Source organism: Psilocybe cubensis, chromosome 6 (genome assembly GCF_017499595.1).
Source record: "Psilocybe cubensis strain MGC-MH-2018 chromosome 6, whole genome shotgun sequence".
Lineage (NCBI taxonomy): Eukaryota > Fungi > Basidiomycota > Agaricomycetes > Agaricales > Agrocybaceae > Psilocybe > Psilocybe cubensis.
This window is the reverse complement of record NC_063004.1, coordinates 3,245,132-3,263,855: the sequence shown is the minus strand read 5'-3', so window position 1 is coordinate 3,263,855 and position 18,724 is coordinate 3,245,132. Positions and strand designations below refer to the sequence as shown.

Sequence of the window (18,724 nt, the reverse complement as noted above, 5' to 3'; positions counted from 1 at the left end):
CGCAATTCTATTTATTACACTCGTTGGGTACTTAATATAGCTGGCGCCCTACCTGGCGCGCCTACACCCGACTCACCTGCAGACATTGAAAATTCTGAATCTTTGGCCTTCCCTAGTGTGAGTCTGCAGTGAGTACTTTAATCTGTTCGTTTGCCATCGTTTGTCACCACCATCTATAAATTGATCCCACTTACACAACTTTCCCGCAGCCTTTCTTATCACCAACCACAACCACAACCACTCACTCCCTCGCTCACTCGCTCTTACCGACTACCACCCACATCGATCTCCACACCCACCCGCTTATTCGTTAACCGCGAATCTCTTACCATGGCTGCACTCATCTCTCAAGTCGTTTCGGCCATCGTAGGCTTCAAGTATGGGTTGAAGCACAGCATCGCGTCGGGATGTTGGATAACGGAGCGCGTATCCGCGTATGTGGGGTCGGTTTGTGGGGAGGTCTTTCGTTATATCGAAGAGCGTAGCGATACCCCGGTGATGGTCAGAGGTCGCAATCGTACGCATCGTTGAATTTTTTTTTTTTTTGAATCTGCTCATCCCAGTTTCGTTAGGCGCTCAAATCACGGATGTCGAAGCCCAGAATTTACGCACCACCGACGCTGACTGCAACGCCGACTTCGAGGAAATCGAGGACCTCCTTCGGATTCGTCAAGAAATAATGGATCTTCATACCCTTCTCGACAACAAACGCGCACTCACCCGGCCTATGACGCCCGAAGCGCACAATATCAACATCGACCGATTCGCTCTCGACCATAGGCACCGGCTGAACGACATCGCTATCGAGGCGCAGATTCGCGCCAAGTATCCGTCGAGGAACGAGTATCTCGCAATCTGCAAGAAATACGAGGTTTCCCCCTTCCGCACCTAGCAGGCGTTCTCAGCGTCATTCCAGCGTCTTTATAACTTCTTGGGGGACTCACCCACTACCCTACTCCCCGTCAGCTTTTCTAATTGTTTTCTTGTTGTCTTGCTTTCGATTTTCGGTCTGCTGTATATACGCAATCAATTTCATACCCCACAATGTACCTAATACGTAGTCTACTGTTTCATATTGTACATGCTATACTGTCGTAAATTCAATGATTTTCAAGCCATTACAGAACTGATACAGTTCACAATGTACTTCTTGCACCATCTAACGTCGCTTGCAGGCCCAACTGGCTACGGCAGCGCGGACAAATTCTCCTGGGGCTACAACCGAGTACGTCGACATGGCGCGCGAGGGTATCGTTGACCCGTTGAAAGTTGTACCTGAGGTTCCGCGGCTGGAGCCTCGACGATAGGAGCCTGGTAATCCGCTTTGAAGGGTTGTAATTCAACTGCAACTGGAACATCAGAAACTAGAACCTGGGACAGGTTTTCAGGTTGAGAAGCACCCGAAACTTCGGCGACTGGGGTTGTCCATAACCCGTGGTTCTTCCTCAATGCTCTCCTGCGCGGCGTCAACATCAACTGAGGGAGTTTCGGTAATCGAAGTTGGTGCCTCGGTAAGATCTGCTGCCAGAACAGGCGCAGATTTTTCGACATTCGAAGTTGAGACTTCGTCGGCGACGGCGGCGGTTTTCGTTGTTGTAGACGGTATGTCGTCAACAGCGGCGGGCGATTTGACTCAACCAAAACCTCTGCAACCTCGGCAGGAGCTGCGACGAGAGGTTCTTTGGCCGCAGTAGCAAGCGGCGGCACAGACTCAACGACTGGCTCTTGAGCTTCCGCGACGATTGCACTTGCACGCTCTTCAGAGACTTGTTTGAGCACTGGATCTTTGCTTCTGTTTCCACGCTTGTGACGACTGGTGGTTCGGGCTCAACGACAGCGGGTTCATCTCGAGCTTCGGGCGTCTACAGCAGGAGCAATAGCTTCAGCTGTTGGAGCTTTGGGTTCCGGTGCAGATTCGTCCACTTCAGCAACAAACGACGCCGACGGAGCTTCAGGTACTGCGACTTGAGATTCCGAGACTGAAGCTTCAACAGGAGCTGCGTCATCGTCAGTCGATGCATCCTATGTAACCACTGCTTCGACAACGGGGGCACGAGGTTCGATAGAAGTTATTTATGGTTCCACAGCGGTTTCCTGGGCCTCGACAACTGAGGGCGCATCCGTTGAAGGCTGCGGTTCGGAGACGGGTGCTTGGACTTGGATCTCTTCAACTGCAGCTTCACGTTCAGCTTCAACGGGTGCATCAAGAACAGGGGCCTCGACTTCCGTTGCAAAACTTCGGGTTCAGAGATAACAAGAGCCTCAGTGACAGGAGGAGAGACTTCTGCAGCTGGTGCTACGGATTCTGCAACAACAGCAGCAGGAGTCTCGCTGACGGTGGCAGGCTCCTCAACAGCTGGCGCTGGTGCCTCTGCCTGAATTTCGACAGCTGGCTCTGGAATCTTAGCGGCAGGGGCAGCAGCAGCAGCTCCAGCGATTGCGTCTGTAATTGCGGCTCCAGTCACAATAGCAGCCGTCTCGAGGTCTGGCGTGTCGGATGTATCAGCAAGCTGCTTCACGGCCTCGACAGGTTTCTCGATAGGCATCTGCGCCTTCTCCGCCTTGGATGACTTGGACTTGGACGGCGCCGCCTTCAGCTGCACAACCTCCTGCTTAGCCTGCTCGGCGGGCTCCTCGATAATCTCTCCCATCTCGCCAACATTCAGCGCTCTTTCCTTCTTCTTGCCCTTCTGCGACGACTGCGACGAGCTCGATGCAGTGCGCGACATACTCCAGAAGCTGAAGCGGTTCCTGCCCGACGTCGAGAGCGCAGGGGAGACCGGGCGCGCCGATTCCGGACGAGGGACAGCTGACAGCGATGGTGGTGGCGCGGGCCGCACAGTGAACGCCTGCTCGAGAACAAGCCATTTGAGCGTCTTCTGCTTGCCGCCCTCTTGAACGGGGCCGTACAGAAGTTGAGGAACAACTGTGGATTTAAACTTGCAGATGATAAAGGTCGGCCATGTCGCTGTGATAGGATCGAGCAGCGAGTCGCTCCAGAAATCGATGAACGCTTCGTCAAGCTCGATGACTTCGAGCTTGGTAGCGCGGACAATGGCAGTCGTCTCCTTCTTGACAGGGTCTGCAAGCCGCGGGGGTGAGACGGGTGGTACAGGTTCAGCCGAAAAGTCGACGGTCTTCCTCGAAACGGCTTTGCTGCGCTTGCTCGACTTCCTCGAAAGCGTCGTGGTGACTGGAGTAGTCTTCTCCATATCCGTGTCGAATAGCGTCGACACGAGCGGGGCCATTGCAGGCGTTGAGTCGAGGAAACCTGAGGCTGAGAACTGCACCCAGTCGCTGCCAATAGCAGAAGTGGCTGGGGGCTCCGTGGTGGACTTGGTACGGTGTCGTCACGTGCATGCACCAATTTATCTAATCTTATCTTCGGTATCTTGGTAAGTAGTACCCCTAAGTCGAACTTGAAGTGCTTCGACAACCCCTAAGTCGAACTTGAAGTGCTTCGACAACTTCAGAAGCCACTCGACAATCGGGTCCAAATAGGGCAGGGGCATATCGCGCTCGACGCCTTTGCAGAAATTGATGAGCGCCGATGCTGTGTGAGCGTGAACCCGCGGCTCAGGGTCTTCGAGGGCGGGGATGAAGACGGAAAATAATTGTCGGTGGAAGCAGTGTTGGATGATTTCCTGTCCCGCGGGAGACACCGAATGTGAGAGTCTTGAGCGAGTTTATGATGGTTGCAGCGTCGTCGTCGTCGTCGTCCGTTTCGGACTCCATTTTACGCCGCCCGCTTCGCATTCAGAGCAAACAGGTCCACCACCCTCGGCGCAGACGAGTACATCATCGGGTCCCGGTACATACGCTTCATCACCGTGGATAGCGATAGCACCGTCGGTGCCGGTGGGAGCTCCTCCGAGTCTGGCCTCGATCTATACGCATATGTCAGCGCTGCAAAACTAACACACACAAAAAAAACGCGCCTGTTCAAGGAGAAACGACTTTCCAGACTATGCGCCGCATAAGGAGACAAAGAGTTGAAATTCCTCAGCGCACCATTACCGAAGGAGAGGTCAGGCGAGATGGGAGACACCGAGCGCGCGGTGAACTGCGTGCTTCCGGCACTCTACGAGTCGCGTGCGTCGCGTCGTAGGAAGCTATGTACGATGGAAACCAGATGGTGAGTGACCCATCGGGTTGCACATCCCACCAAACATTCACAATATCTACAGACAATATGCTGGCTCTCTTGCCTCCTTCTATGCATCCTGCGGCACCGTAAGCTGTGACGCCCGTCTCACACCCTCAGGATGTTATGCACAACACCAAAACAGTCAGCGGATCGACGGCGGAGGCAGGGGTATACGGGGGGCACAGTTATTGTGTATAGGCGGGCAGTTGCAGACCTGCGCGATGGAGTGTACGAGGCGCAGTCAGCGTGCACAGGAAGTCATCCAGACACGAACGATGCGCAGGGAGTGTCCGGTGACTGTTATATCACGATATACGGAACATACGAACCACCCTCAACAGGCACACCTAACAGCTAAAATTTCTTTATCAATAAAACGCGCATACAATCATTCCAAACACTCACATTTCCTCTCCTGCCCAGCCGCCATCGTCTTTAACTTGGCATTATCCTGCTCCAGCGTGTCAAAGTCCGCCTGTAACTGCTCCATCGCCATCGCCTCCTCATACGCTAGCTCCTGCTTCCTCGACTGGCCAATTGTCCGCCTGCTTCTTCACCGCTCCAGCCACCGCTCCATCAGCTCGATCTTTACTGTCGACTACTGGATCATTTGGTCTTTCGTACGTATTGTCCGCGCGAGACCTTGTATCTCGTCGCTGAACGACGACACCGTCCATTTAGCTTCGACATTAACAGTCAAAACCGTCTGTCCAAGTTGTGGTCAAACGCGGTCACATATACCAACTTGCGCGCAAGGTCAGTATCGAATCCATCAAAGTACGTCTCTGCAAGCTGATCAGATTGCGCTTCTATCCTAAATAAAGAAATGAAATTCAATGATCAGTAATGAGGTTCATATGGTGATGACATCTTAAACATACTTGACGATGTCATTAACACACTCCATATCCCTAAACTCACCGCGCCTTAACAAGTCAATGTGCATATCGATGCGTTTCTCCGGGGGATCAATTTCAGGGTACAATCTTCCGATATTCAAGAACCTCTCGACGTCGCACCGGCGAACCACCGCAGGGAAGCACTTGCACAGCGTCGACAGTCTTGATATTCTACCTCTCATCTATCAAAAAAGAAAGTGCGAGTGCAAAGGCGAAGCCAACAAGTCATAAATGAGCAATGGTGTTAATGATATCGAACAGGAAAGACCACGCACCTCGCATACACCGACGATGGTGTCTGTGAAATCCCCCTTGAGCGTTGCGAGGGAGGTTGTGGATGTGCGCCACGACGTGGTTGTTGAGATCAGCCTTGTACCCCATACGCCGGAAGAAGAGGTAGCAGCTCGTCGCGTGGCTTGGACGTGTATTGTAGTAGGTAGGGCTACCTGACGTGGTTGTTGAGATCAACCTTGTACCCCATACGCCGGAAGAAGAGGTAGCAGCTCGTCGCGTGGCTTGGACGTGTATTGTAGTAGGTAGGGCTACCTGACTTCTTCATTCTTCTACTCGCGCGTCTCCTGGGACATCAAGCGTCGAGTATAGTGTTTCAGCTCACCGGTGCAGACAGTGTTGGAAATGGCGTTCAGGCAACAGTCCCAATGCGGCTACGTAGGATATGTGAAAGTCCCGCTGGATAAGGCCGGATAATACAGATGAGCGCATCAGGGTACAAGTCTCCTGTTCGGCGCACGCTGAGCGTGTTATGAGCGTGTTCGGATCCAGCCGGCCCGGAAGACCAGGAGCACCCAGCGCGTGGATCGTGCCAGCCCAGATACGAACGAGGCCAGAGAATGGACGTCTGTAGGTCTTGGGTCCTGTAGAGTTGTCCCTTAGTCTTGTCACAACCCAGTACCGCAGATGAACGTGTGAAGTACGACTTATCTTGAGACCTGAGAGATATGCTAGCAGAATTCCATAGATGATAGGTCAAACTGGGGACCTTCATGTTCCTCCATGTCATCAGAAGTGTCGATCTTCGTCTCTTCGTCTCGATCTTTTGAACTTATTTACTTCTTGGAGGATGTTCAGGTAGATTCTTTGTCGGGTACCAATGGTGCGAGGTGTGTGTTACACGGTAATATGGAATTTCAGGGCGCGCGCAGATAGTGTCGGTGTATAGGTTGAAAACACCAGCGTCGTTGGCTTCTGTCATGAACCCAGGAAGAATTAGTACATTGGAATCGCCATCAAGAAAAGGTCAATACTCGTAATGAGGCAGCATCGTTATTTCGTCGTTATGTTCGTACGACTTTTGTATGGCCACAACACGAACGAAGCTGGCCTCAATGATAAATCGCTTGAATTCTGATTGGAGAGAAGGACTTGACCATGCTATGCCAGTGTTGAAGTGTTCTGTACACCCACCTTATCACTCCCAGAACCATCGCGAGCTGTCGAGTCGACGATGTGTTCCGTAACACACTCATCCCGTGTCCATCCCGTCAATGGTTGTCTTAAGGTAGTTCGAGGCGGCTTCGAACACGACCTCGCCCTTCGACCGCAGATTCACCTGCCCATGGGACTGGGCTGTGGGTAGCAATATCCGGAAACTGTGTTACTAGGTGTTAATTGATGTGTAGTGATCAGAACAAAAATTATTTGCTTACACTCGTGAAAGGGACGGATGAAACAGTACGCTGCTCGCCTGCTGAAGAAGTAGAGCTGCTCCAGCTGTCTGAGCTGTTCCTGGTGGTAGATGGGAGGGAAAAGAGGAGCTGCTCCGGGGTGCATGGGAGGAGCAATTTCAATCCTCGCCTCCTCGTGCATGATTCGCGACACGTCGACGTCATCCATGTTCTTCTCCCCAGAGAGTTCCTACCACAATTGTAAACCTTTGGCGGTCGAAGAGTCGACATGCTGGACAACACATCGAGCCACTAACATTCTAATAAGCCTGAGAGTGAAATGCTTCCAAAGACAAATTGCTTACCAAAGTGGCCTAGTGCTACTCAGCTTGCAGAGGTTGAGATACAGGGAGACAGGGTCGGCTGTCGAAACACGAAACACAGGCCAGCAGTCTCTGAGAGACTGCTGGCCTGTCATCCCCAACTTTTGCTTCGGGGTGTCGTAGCTGGGTTATCGTAGCTATAGGTTAAAACGGAAAATGCTTCTGCTTGGAAAATTACACTCACTTGACTTTCGTGCAGTAGTACTCTTCATGTTTTCCAACTCCAAAGCGTATGCTACACGCTGACAATACAAGGGAGCGCTCTACTTCATATACTCATTTGTTGGACATTAACTACATTCTAAAAGGTTCAAATGTCCTATAATACTGCGCAAGGTGTGTTGTATTAATCATTCTACACTACGTATCGTACTTCATCCTAGGTGATACCATCGTGCCTGAGTGTGGGTTCATGCTAAGAGCGGAAAGTTGTCACAGTCACTTCAGTGCACTTGATAAGTGACAAGGATTTTCATGCCGTCGGTTTTTCAATACGGCATAGTGTCTTTCCGGTGTGTTTTTGCTGCCGTCTTTGATCCATATTTGCACGCTCTTTCTCGGCTTGAGCGGCATGAAAATCGTCCCTTCTATGATCATCGCGCGCTCATCGTTTCAATATGCTCTTGCAGGTATAAACAATGAAACCGACTTGGGAATGAATCTCAAGTATTTGCGTACTAGTATGTTTTGCATAGGAAATGGCATTAAAACTTAAAATCACTGGCGTTAACATGAATTATACGAAAAAAAAATTATCGAGGTTCTAAGAATCGAGATAAAGAGAACCAAAAGAACAAGAAGGAGAGATATTAAAAGAGACCATGAGTGGAGGATGGGCGTGAAGATGAACGAATAACAGAACGATGCTTCTGCTACACTGGATCGAGTAAACGTTCTGCACATTCTGCACTACAAAGGCACAGTAGTCAGAATAAATCAGTGAATAATTAGTTATGAAATACGAACCCGCTGGACTCTTGCCTAGCGATTTAATTCAATTTCAAGGTAATGTGAGCCCGAGGTCTGGGGAGAAGGGCTGTTCGGGTCGACGCCGGTAAAGAGATATATAATTCGGCCGCTGACAGATCGGTGAACAAAGATATATCGATAGGGGTTTCGAACTCCATGAACCCTCTATAAGCTAGGATTCAGAGATGATAATACACATTTAATCAACGTACGCACCCCCATGATATTCAGCTCATTCTGCGACCAGATAACAGTGTCCCGTGCCTCTAAAATATTCCTTGTTGCCGGCTGAACAGCAATACGGAGGTGGATGTGGAAGGTAGGGATAGATAGGTGCCTCGAGATTGTGGATCGACGTTGGACATGTTGTGCAGAACGCAAGGTTGGAGAGGAATCCGGTGAATAGTCGAACCATTTATGATATTCCTCGTGAACAAGTTGAACCAAGAATAAAGTAACGAGGACAGATATCAAAAAGATAAAAGTGTCGTATAGCTTGACTATGAGAAATAGCATGGGAGAAAGCATGGTGGTAGGGGTGGAATGAGTTGGAGGTTGACTTCGCGTTGGTCCTTTTAAGCGTCTTTGAGGCTTTTAACATAAAGAACAAAGGCCTAAATAACACGATTCATTAGAAACAAAGAGGTAAACGATTCGGGCCGTTTAAGCGGGTCAGTACCCCACGGAACTGGCCGTTACTCAAATGCGAGTCTGACGCGCCTCCTACGCGACCAGTGAGTGAATTAAAGCGAGCTGTTGCAGTGTAAGTTATGGGTAGATCTGATCTCACGTAAAGGTCGTAAAATCGTAATCGTACATACAAATCTATTAAACGGATACAACTCGAGATAAACTTACACAAACGGCAACTTCTTTCCCTTCCCATTGAATGACGCACTTGGAAAAATGAGTATCAACCATAGACAAGGGAATGACCTCAATGAATTCCTCCAATTCGTTGCTCCATATTTTTGCTCTAAGATGTTGATACCGCATATAGGGGTCGACCTTGATTTTTGCAGCGCGAAATGGTTTTGCGACAAGCCAGACATCGTCGTATAGAAGTGGCTTGCGGAACACTACAATGTTCTGGATGCAATACGGACCCGAGGGTGTCAGAATCTGACTGTTTCCTTCATGGATGGAAGAACTGGTGTATGAAATGCGGCCCGATGTATATCGATTTATTAAGTTTGCACGAATATGACGAGTAGATACCAGCTCAGCGCTGCCTTGGAAGAAGTTTGTAAATGCATTGAGAATGTTGTCGGGAAGTTCAACCTCCAGTCTGTCGCGATACAGGTTATTGTCAAGGATGATATCTGTATCTTGATCGTCGGTTCCAACCGCCTGCACCTTGTCCGTAGCGTAGTTTGCAAGGAAATTTTGATTCTGAGGTTGGACGATGCTCTCGAACATTGAAGCGCACTTGGCAATGATAGGAGGGCAGGTGACCTTGGAAAACAGTGCCCTAAGATTGCTTCTTCTATGCCACGATTCTCCAATCGTAGCCTCATACTCGCCTATCACGTATTGTTAGGTAGAGCATGAGAGTTCTATGATTGACGGCTTACCAGGATGGTAATTAGTATGTATTTGTTGCAGTGTCCCAATCATACGCTCGAAAGGGAACGTCCACCATCCATGAACAGGCCCATACGCCGCAAGGAATTCCCCAAGATGCATTGCCATGTGGTGATTGGGATGGCAATTGTAGTCAGGAAATAAACGTGCCAAATTTTGACGGTACGTGAGCATATGCCCAAGATACAACCTTTCATGTGCAGCAGAGGTTGTCCGCGAAGTGATGACGGAGACGGCTTGGAATAACTCCATCGTCATGTTGAGGAGATCTCGACGTTCCTGGCTGGTAGTGTCTGTCCCATCTGAGGACCATAAGCGTATGAGAGTAATTGGGAGGTAAACAGATCCCGCCGCTCGCCATTGATCCGACTTTAACTTCGGTCCAGAGGAAGAGATTGATATAGGAATAGTGGTTGCCCATGATGGTTGCACTATCGCGCTGATATCTCGTCGCAATTCGTCCATTTCCTGCGAGGTCAATATATATCCCTGCCTGCCGGCTAGTCCAGGAGAGGTGACGGAGGCCGGTAGTACTATTGGCTGTCTTGATCGCTAAGGAAAAAGCGAAGACAACGGTAAAATTGATCAGATTTATGATCTTGAGAAAAGGCGTGCAACGAACCCATTCCACTATTAGTTTTGCCAGCTCCGGCTTGTGATACCTCTTATCAGGATCACGGGAATCCCTCCCGTTCTCGGTAACAGTGCTCGGGATGCATCCAAGTCCTCTGCCAATGTAGATCAAGGAGACCAGGTGGCATCCCTTCCCAGCCCAATGTTTGGCATGTTTGTCAATCGTTGACTGTAGGTCCGATCCATGGAGAAAGGGCTCCTTAAGCCATCCTTCCAAGCGTCTGATGCTCGCTTTTTGCTGGACGTTGAAGCGATCGGGGTCCAAATTATTGGCATCGTGAGCAAATAGACGGCCTGCATGGGCCGCAGATTCGGGAAGACCACCCATCGGAATCTTCTTGCATCCCAAGATATTTTGGAAGTGTTCCTTTACCAAACCCAAAAATAGGTTGTGCATTGGATCTATGGGAAGATGCTTGGTTGCGTCGTAGTACGGCAAACGAAGCAACTCCGAGGAGCGAAGTCCTGACAAGTCAAAGGATCTATCCGCCAGGTCCTGAGTTTGTGCATTGCGATATTTTTCCGAACGATTTCTACAGGACTCGTTGGTGCGCCATGTCCAGGTCGTATAGTCGATGTCGTTGTAAGTGTTCTTGGTTTTGCTGCAAGTACAAACTGAACAGAAGAATTCGTGACTATGTGAGGAAAAACCTCCGATTTTTCGAGCAGCAGGAAGATCGGCGATAATAGCAATGATAGCGCAATATATACATCGCCCAAGCTCGTAAAGAGCCGTCTTTGAAAAGCGAACTCCATCCCAGAATAGCAGTAGTGCGTCGACCAAAGGCCGCAAGTACGGGTTAAGGGCGTCCAGACTTGGCTCAGAAGGGCCAGGGATAATACCCGCTAGGAATATATTCTCAGGTTTGTAGCGGATATCGATAGGAAGATTGAGACATATCAGCGCGATGACGCCAATTGACACCTTTTTCCCAGCTGCCAAGTTCCTCAGAGGGTTGAAGAAATCGAATCCAAGAGAAAATAAGTATCTCCCGGAGTCCTTGTCGCCGATTTTGCCGAAATGCGTCCTTTTGTCGTGTCCTTTGAAGTTTTTGATGCATGTCGCCTGGAAAATATCCTCGATATCGCCTTCGTTTTCTTGCATTCTATCCCATGCTGAATCCATCGTCTTCTCATAATTGCGGCGTGATAAGAGATTGGCCATCCAGTCATGGAAGCTGAAGGCAATGTATGGCTTTATTGGAGCGTTAATGGTGGCTTTCCCAAACTGTTTTGGGCGAACTAGCAATTCTCTGCAGGACCTGACAGGGCCACCTTGCTTGTGAGGCCTTCTACGTGCACGACACTTCTCTGGGTATATGGGAACGCCAGACTCCAATTTTGGCGGATAAATTTCGTGACACTTGGGGCATGCTGCATAAACAGTGCTTTCCGCATCGATATTGAAGTAGCTCGTCGCCGTACGAACGTCGCGAGGGAATTTGGAGAGGAGAAGTTTGATTTTGTTCGGAAGGGTAGAGTGACTGGAAGAGCCCAAGGCACTGAAGGCTGTTTGTTCAATGATAAATTCGGAAATTTGAAAAATCCAATGGCAACCCCGTCGAGGAACGCCAAAAATAACTTGGACCGACACGACCATGAATGCAACCAACTGCAAGATGGTAGTTGCGGATTCCAGGATGGGCTTAAAATGTCGTCCTTTTCCATAAATATTAGCCTAGAACCATATCGAATGAACTTTCGGTTACCTGAATTGTACATAGGAGTCGAGGCGGCAACTGTTTCGCGTTTCCCAAACTCCTTCCTATAGAGAGTTTCGATTCGCTTGAGATCATGCTGAAGTAGGCCGAGCTGCATTTGCGCATTATCGATGAGTGTTTTGATAGAAGGATCCTTTCGGATCGCCGAATGTTTGGCTGTGGCCAGCACTGTCGCAGATCTTTCGATGAATCCATATGCTGAGGAGCACTTATCCAGTCCTCCAAGTAATGCAGAGTCGGTGAGAGGTCCGGGATTAACTTGCAGAGCTTCTATCCCTCGTTTGTGTACGTCTGTTTCATCCAACAGGCCACCAAGCTGAGCTGCCACTCTCTTTTTCGTTTCGAAGCGAGAATCGGAATCAGATAATTGGGATGTGAACGATGGAATTGATTGAGGGTCCGACAGTGATAGACGACTCAACGCTTCTTCAATGGCTTGATCATGCTTAGCGAGAGTTTTTGATTGTACATCCAAGGCGCGTTGCTGTTGCTTTAGGTCTTCTTCTTGTTGGCGTCGCTGATGTGCTCTGAAGTCCCTGGGTTTAAGTAATTTCCCCCTTCGATTAGTTCCTGGGTCCACATTATCGTAGCACCCGTGGACTTTACATATGCAGAGTCGATCGCCTATTGCAGGGGGCATGATGGTATGATAACGTCTAGTACCAAAATTGATGCTACTTTATAGTCACAGAGATCGGGAGTATTAAGAAATAGCTTCTCGGGAAGGAGAAGCACGCATGATATCCATTTCACAATATATAAAAATCGTTAAGATCGGTATTCGACTGGAACCGCGTCCAGAATTTGGTTGAAAACTGGCAGTGCAGTAATCCTTCGGCTAATGTCCATGCGGCAATATGGGCAGCCCCCCTTCCATCCCTTCTTATTGTCCCATGCTTCAAGGCAGCTCGAACAAAAAAAGTGACCGCAAGTCAACCTGTTTTAGATATTAGTAATGAGCATTATCTTCGGTATTGCAATGATTCGCTGGAAAAACATACATTACCGGCATATCTATGTGGCAAGTGCATATTGGGCAAGTCGTATTTTGGACGACGACATCGCATAACTTGCGAAGTGCTTCAACTTGACGCTGCAGCTCGGCTGACTCCTATGAAACATTCAGAGAGCACATAAAATATTTCGACATGACTCACTGCATGCGATTTTTTCAAGTCAGATTGACATTTCTCATAACAATGGCGGAGATTCTAAAGTTTGAACGCTTGTGTAAGGATACAACTGGAATTTAAGAATCAAACACACCTTTATATAAATGTCAAGATATTCCCGTTCTTCGACTTTCGCCTCCATGTTATCGATTGACTGCAGTCTTGATATTAGTAGCACACTGCCTGAATGACAAGATGGAAACCTTACCTTTTGAAGACGCGTGTTTTCGTTCTTGAATTCCTTTACTCTTGTAGTCAATAGTTCTGCCCTACTCGTTAACACTTTGTTCCTCTGCAAAGGTAGTCCGTCAACTTGGTCAACTTTATACGGTAATATGTTAAATATAATGACGAACCGACTCAAGTTCGCCGTTTGTTTTCTCCCGTTCCGACAGTTTGTCACCCAAAGAGTCATTCAGCTTTTGCAAGTTATCTTCATTATTCTTATGCTTTCAAATGTTCCCAGATGTTAGGAAGGTATGATGTTGAACTAGGACAAATACAACTTACTACAGTAATTGTGTCAGAAAGATTCTGTAATGTGCGTTGATTTTCTATCAGCGTTGATTCCAATTCATTGTTTCGATCCGAAGCTCTCGCTAGCTGCTCTTGACATTTTACTAGTTCTACCTCCAGCTCACGGATGCGGACATGATTTACATTTCCGTCAGGTTCGCGGGTATGGTTAACCATCTCGGGGACGACAGCAGAAAGAACATCCTGGTTGTGGCGCGAAAAATGTGAGATCGTTTAAGGACAACAACAATGTATGCTTACTGGTCTGATACTATCCATAGGTGCATCATCGGGCTAAGAACCGTGTCAGGTTTTGCCGTATGAAAGACAATCGAAATTAAAATACAAGGCTGATGTCGGAGTGCTCCAAAGCAATTTGGGGCGTCCTGGCTCTGTCTGGCATCACATGGACGCTTCTTTGGCGTCGGGGACTAGGATTGGCTTTGTCTGGGAGTAAATGGAGATTTCTGTGGCTTCGGCGATTAGTATTGCGGATTGAAATGATATTCAGATCCTGCCATTCGCGTTAACATCTTGCCAAATCATGCAGAAAATATACAGGCAGCCGTAACCCACCTCGCTTTGGGTCAACGCGTTTCCAAAGGGCCGCAGCTCGTCGAGCTGAGAGATAATCTCAGTCAGTCATCGCTCTAAGCACCAAATCGAAACTTACGTCCAAGGTTTCTGCAGAATTACGCCCTGGCGCAGGTGACGCATCTTGATGATGATTGATATTGGTGGTGCGACTCTGCCTGTTCCTCAAGGCATCGTGGATTGTTTTTCTTGTCCTGCGGTTCGACATGAGTAGAATTGGTGGAGGAAAACTAACTGCCCGTATCGCGTCGTGTGTTATATGTATATACCTTGCCTTTGTTTAACGACACGCCCATTTGGGCCTTTGCGCATGTACTTGATGATAAACATCTTTGCCTTTATTAAATTTGGCACATGTCGCTACACAAAAAAAACACCGAAAAAACACCCAAGAAATACGTACGCAAATTAAGAGACATAAAATCCGCAAAAAGTTGGTACACGATGGACTAGTTACATTGCACTACTGATTTTGACTAGGTCCGCGATTATGCATAGCTCGCGTTGTATTCATGACACGCCAGTTCAATTCTCTTTCTTTCTTTGTTTCGGGAACAGTACAAAGAAACTGCGGATCGAGTTCCAATTGCTCGCCAGTTAAGGAATCAGGCGAGCCGACGGTCCTGGCCACAACGGATAGAATAATGTTGATTTTCTTGGTTAGCTGATCTAGTCGGTGATGAATGCGACGAACGTATTTGCCGCTGTGATCTCCTTTTATGACGACGAGAAGGTTGTTGTCGTGAATTGGATGAGGGTATTTAGGGGTGACCCAACGGGGTTCTAATGAAATCCATGTGTGATATTTTTTATGTCGGAGAACAACCTCGTTGCCATGAAGCTCGATAGACACTGCAATTAGCTGCTTAGAAAAATCTCCGCCGTCAACTACAGCATTCAGTTTAACTCCCACGAGTTTTGGGTTCAAGAGGACATGTGGGGGTGGTGCTGGAGGCATCCACAATGGATCAGACGCCACGGAATCAGATAACGGAGTTCTCGAAGAGGGGTCCCAAGCTGGACTAGGTGGAGAAGACAAATTATTTGGTGCTGGTGTCGGAAGGGGCGTTGCACTACCAGACGGCCTCTCCATCAGATAAGGGTGATGGGCGGATGTATCATGACCTTGCTCGGGTTGCGGCGTAGACAAAGTTTGCGTTGGGGTAGGTCGAATATGACCCTCACCGGGATCAAGGAACAGGACGAGCTCAAGAGAAGATCTACGTTGAAAATAATGAGTGTTGCATGACCTGTGTGAGATGGAATGCGCTTACGCAAATTCAACGACGTCGTCGTAACGGACTGATATTCTGTGAAATGGGGCATTCGGGTCGTATCGCGTCAACTGCATGTGCAACGTTATAGTATTGTCATCGAGATTTTCCTTGACATCCTGAATTACTCCGTATTCGCCTTTTCGAGGATGGTGCTGCTTAGATATCTTCACTTTTACTCCACACCATGGATGTGGAGGCGTCTTGGGAAGGGGACCAGATTCTGGCTGGCGCACATAAGGGATTATGGCAGTTTGTTCTGGCTCGTGCTTGTGGTGCAGCACGACGGGCTCCTTTGCAATGTCTACAAAGTTGACAAAAACCTCTGTTGACTGTCAAGAGATAAGTAAGCCAATAGAGTTGCAAAAGTAGAACGAATAACAAAATGGAGACCTCACTTCAATGACCTCGTCACCATCCCTAAAATAAGTAGGTATTTCACCTTCAAACTTCTTGCTGACAAAATGAACTCGATCATCTTTGAGAGCAACTACCCAGCCTGTCTTGCCAGTATGATGTCCACCCCGTACACAAACATGTTGTCCGATTTTAACATCCTTCCTGATTTCTTGCCACGGCACACGTTTTGTTGGGTTGTCGGCTAGAGGTACACCGTGTGTCCCTATTTCGAGGACTTCCGCATAGTAGGTATCCATAACCTTCAAGATAGCTGGGGCAAAAAACGACGTAGAGGTTGAAGGGGTGCTGCAAATGAGAACCGCGTCGCCTTCTTTCAAAGTCCATTCGCGCGGGCGTGGCATATGCGAGCGATTAACTGCTGGGTGTTGGCTCATTCTAAACATGGTGTAGAAGTCATGGGGTATGTCCTTGACGTTAACTGTGAATGAACGGTGGTCCAAATTTTGGGCCAGAAGCCCTTGTTCGAAGTCCATATCGCGAAAGCAGTAGCAATCAGGCCCACGGCTCTGCACGTCGGTTGGGAAAAGCTGTCGAAAGTGATCCGGATCGAAGAGCTTAGCAGCCGGCTTAACAGTCGATGATTTTCGCTTGAGGGGGTTCTGTGGGGTCGTATGTAGCCGAGGAATGAGGAGAATACGGGCATGTTGAAAACTTTTTTGTGAAACCACGCCAACGTCTCCCTTGTACAAGCCTTTCTTGATGACTACCCATGCACCGACGTCCACGGGACCATCCCTCATCCCAAGCACTTGACTATACTCTGAAGAGTCGATGAGCTGTCGTTTGATACCCAAGCCGTTACGCAGTACACCTGGTGTCCGTAGAAGAAGGTCGACGAGGGCTTGGTTCATTTTACATTCGATATAGATACTGCCCTGTGTTGATCCTCGAGTGAATGCGGAACGAACCTGATGTACTTCCGAGACTGTGCTGAGCAGAGACATCACAGCCTGTTCTTCAATACCAACCTGCGAAGATCCATTCAGTTTAGAACGCCCAGTGTCAATAACGGTAGGGTACGCACTCTACATTCAACCCGCCACAGTGGATAATCATCCGCCCTAGGTATGTACAACAAACCATTGTCATGGAGTGTATCGTCTGGATCTTCAGGAATGGCGAATCCCCCATCTCCCGCGGCATTGATTCTGGACTCGATGCGCGAAATCAAGCGCTCTAATGCTCCCTCGGTATGCCTATGAACTGATAACTGGGTCGGTAGAACGGAATGCCCAACATCCGGGGGTGTATCATCGTCGATGAATCCATCTCAATGGCAAGGGTTATATTAGTAGGGTAAATGTGTTTGAAGTATAATATTCACCTTCTCTATCTATTTCTCCGGATCCCGTCTGTTCGTCTTCCTCAGAAATTTCGTCGTCAACTTGAGCTTCGGTGTCCAGGAACTGGCGGATTCTGGGATCTATCTGTAATAATGTTACTAACCTAAACGGATTAAGATATCAAGGAATCATGACATACCTTCTTCATTGCGATTTTCGCGAAACACTCTGGTCTGCGCTACACTGCTTGTGCTGTGTGGTCATCAGCTGGTCGTTATTAAGACACGATCGCATCATATTTTCTTATTGTGCTCGTAGGTGGAGACTCGTTCAACTCATGTATTTTTGTTTTTTTTGTTATTCACGTACATCACCTCTAGCTAACTTCATACCAACATTGTTTAAAAACGTACCTATGGTTCTGCTACTCAAGGCTGTCGTTAACGTTGAGGAAAAGAGAAAGCGTGAGAATATGTTGAGTAGCTCAATATGTACCCCTCGGAATTTCAAGCCGCTCAAGCCGATTATCGCGTGCGGTATTCTCCTCGGCAACGCGGCTTGAAAATTCCGGGGGTTCATCATGGCGTGGTCGGCATTTTCTCACGGTTTCGTTCTCTTTCCACCCATAACACACCATGTCGCTCAGTGCGTAAGTAGTAGTAAATATATTTACAGTAGATCGTAAATATGTGTACAAATTAGTTTACAAACGAACGAAAGTCGGAACGATGGAGAACCGCCAAAATAAGACAGGAAACAGAAAAAACAGGAAACAGAGCAGAAGACGCTCAGATAGAGCAGAAGTCGCTCAGGGCATTGTGAAGGAGAGGTCCTTTGGGATGCGGAACCTTGGCTGTTGGCGAACAGTTTCCACAAACCTAGGTACTGTTAGCGTTCTTCTATACTCTCAGTATCGCCAGCTCACCTCTTCACTGCGTGGTCAGCCAACTTCCCATCCCGTATGGTGAAATTGACGAGGTCCAGACTTAGACCTTTGCGGAACACGACGACATCCCCTCTCCATCGTGCATTTCCCCAGCGTCTAAGAGATTTGTTGCGAGGCAGAAACTTGTGATTCTTAACGAAGATATGAAAGCGTGTAGTCCGCCCTTTGTTAACGATCGACACCACGCCGTCATGTATGTGTGGCTGCAGCGATTTCCCGCCCATCAATAAGTCCAGTCTAGGACTCCTCCCGCTCGCGTTTGCAAGAGTGTGTATTTTCTTCGTTACAGCACGGTTTGCATCGACCGCATAATATCTGGCATTAAGGGTCATATGGAGATCCTTGGTCGAAGTGAGTCGTTATTCATATAAACTTCGATTTCATCTCACCCTTGTAGTCGACCGGAAGGTCATCAACGATGATACCATGTCGGCGAAAAAGTATGGAGGTGGATGTGGCGGTAATTAGGGAGGAAAGTATGAGGCGCGAATACGGTTTGGCTGCTATCTTTTAGGTGAGTCCCTCTTTGTTTCCTTATTCCCGGTATTCACAAAGAGT

At 48.4% G+C, this 18,724-nt stretch overlaps 6 protein-coding genes across 6 annotated transcripts; 1 reads left to right on the top strand and 5 right to left on the bottom strand.

Moving 5' to 3' along the window:
• Nucleotides 1-330: 330 nt before the first annotated feature.
• On the top strand, nucleotides 331-892 carry JR316_0007511 (uncharacterized protein; the record flags this gene model as incomplete). The annotated part of the gene is made up of 2 exons (XM_047893252.1): nucleotides 331-517; nucleotides 573-892. The coding sequence occupies 2 exons, from the start codon at nucleotides 331-333 to the stop codon at nucleotides 890-892; spliced, it is 507 nt and encodes a 168-aa protein (XP_047748534.1).
• Nucleotides 893-1,185: 293 nt separating this feature from the next.
• JR316_0007510 (uncharacterized protein) lies at nucleotides 1,186-3,248 on the bottom strand (the record flags this gene model as incomplete). Its single annotated transcript, XM_047893251.1, has 5 exons — nucleotides 1,186-1,215; nucleotides 1,276-1,803; nucleotides 1,867-2,022; nucleotides 2,086-2,217; nucleotides 2,238-3,248. The coding sequence occupies 5 exons, from the start codon at nucleotides 3,246-3,248 to the stop codon at nucleotides 1,186-1,188; spliced, it is 1,857 nt and encodes a 618-aa protein (XP_047748533.1).
• Nucleotides 3,249-3,686: 438 nt separating this feature from the next.
• Nucleotides 3,687-4,824, bottom strand: JR316_0007509 (uncharacterized protein; the record flags this gene model as incomplete). Its single annotated transcript, XM_047893250.1, has 2 exons — nucleotides 3,687-3,887; nucleotides 4,657-4,824. The coding sequence occupies 2 exons, from the start codon at nucleotides 4,822-4,824 to the stop codon at nucleotides 3,687-3,689; spliced, it is 369 nt and encodes a 122-aa protein (XP_047748532.1).
• Nucleotides 4,825-4,843: 19 nt separating this feature from the next.
• Nucleotides 4,844-5,228, bottom strand: JR316_0007508 (uncharacterized protein; the record flags this gene model as incomplete). The annotated part of the gene is made up of 2 exons (XM_047893249.1): nucleotides 4,844-4,961; nucleotides 5,029-5,228. 2 exons carry the CDS (start codon nucleotides 5,226-5,228, stop codon nucleotides 4,844-4,846), a joined length of 318 nt encoding a protein of 105 aa, XP_047748531.1.
• A 1,301-nt stretch (nucleotides 5,229-6,529) lies between these two features.
• On the bottom strand, nucleotides 6,530-6,900 carry JR316_0007507 (uncharacterized protein; the record flags this gene model as incomplete). The annotated part of the gene is made up of 2 exons (XM_047893248.1): nucleotides 6,530-6,633; nucleotides 6,714-6,900. 2 exons carry the CDS (start codon nucleotides 6,898-6,900, stop codon nucleotides 6,530-6,532), a joined length of 291 nt encoding a protein of 96 aa, XP_047748530.1.
• Nucleotides 6,901-14,706: 7,806 nt separating this feature from the next.
• JR316_0007506 (Transcription elongation factor SPT5) lies at nucleotides 14,707-18,498 on the bottom strand (the record flags this gene model as incomplete). The annotated part of the gene is made up of 7 exons (XM_047893247.1): nucleotides 14,707-15,463; nucleotides 15,518-15,849; nucleotides 15,916-16,905; nucleotides 16,962-17,206; nucleotides 17,262-17,360; nucleotides 17,420-17,472; nucleotides 18,146-18,498. The coding sequence occupies 7 exons, from the start codon at nucleotides 18,496-18,498 to the stop codon at nucleotides 14,707-14,709; spliced, it is 2,829 nt and encodes a 942-aa protein (XP_047748529.1).
• Between the last annotated feature and the right edge of the window lie 226 nt (nucleotides 18,499-18,724).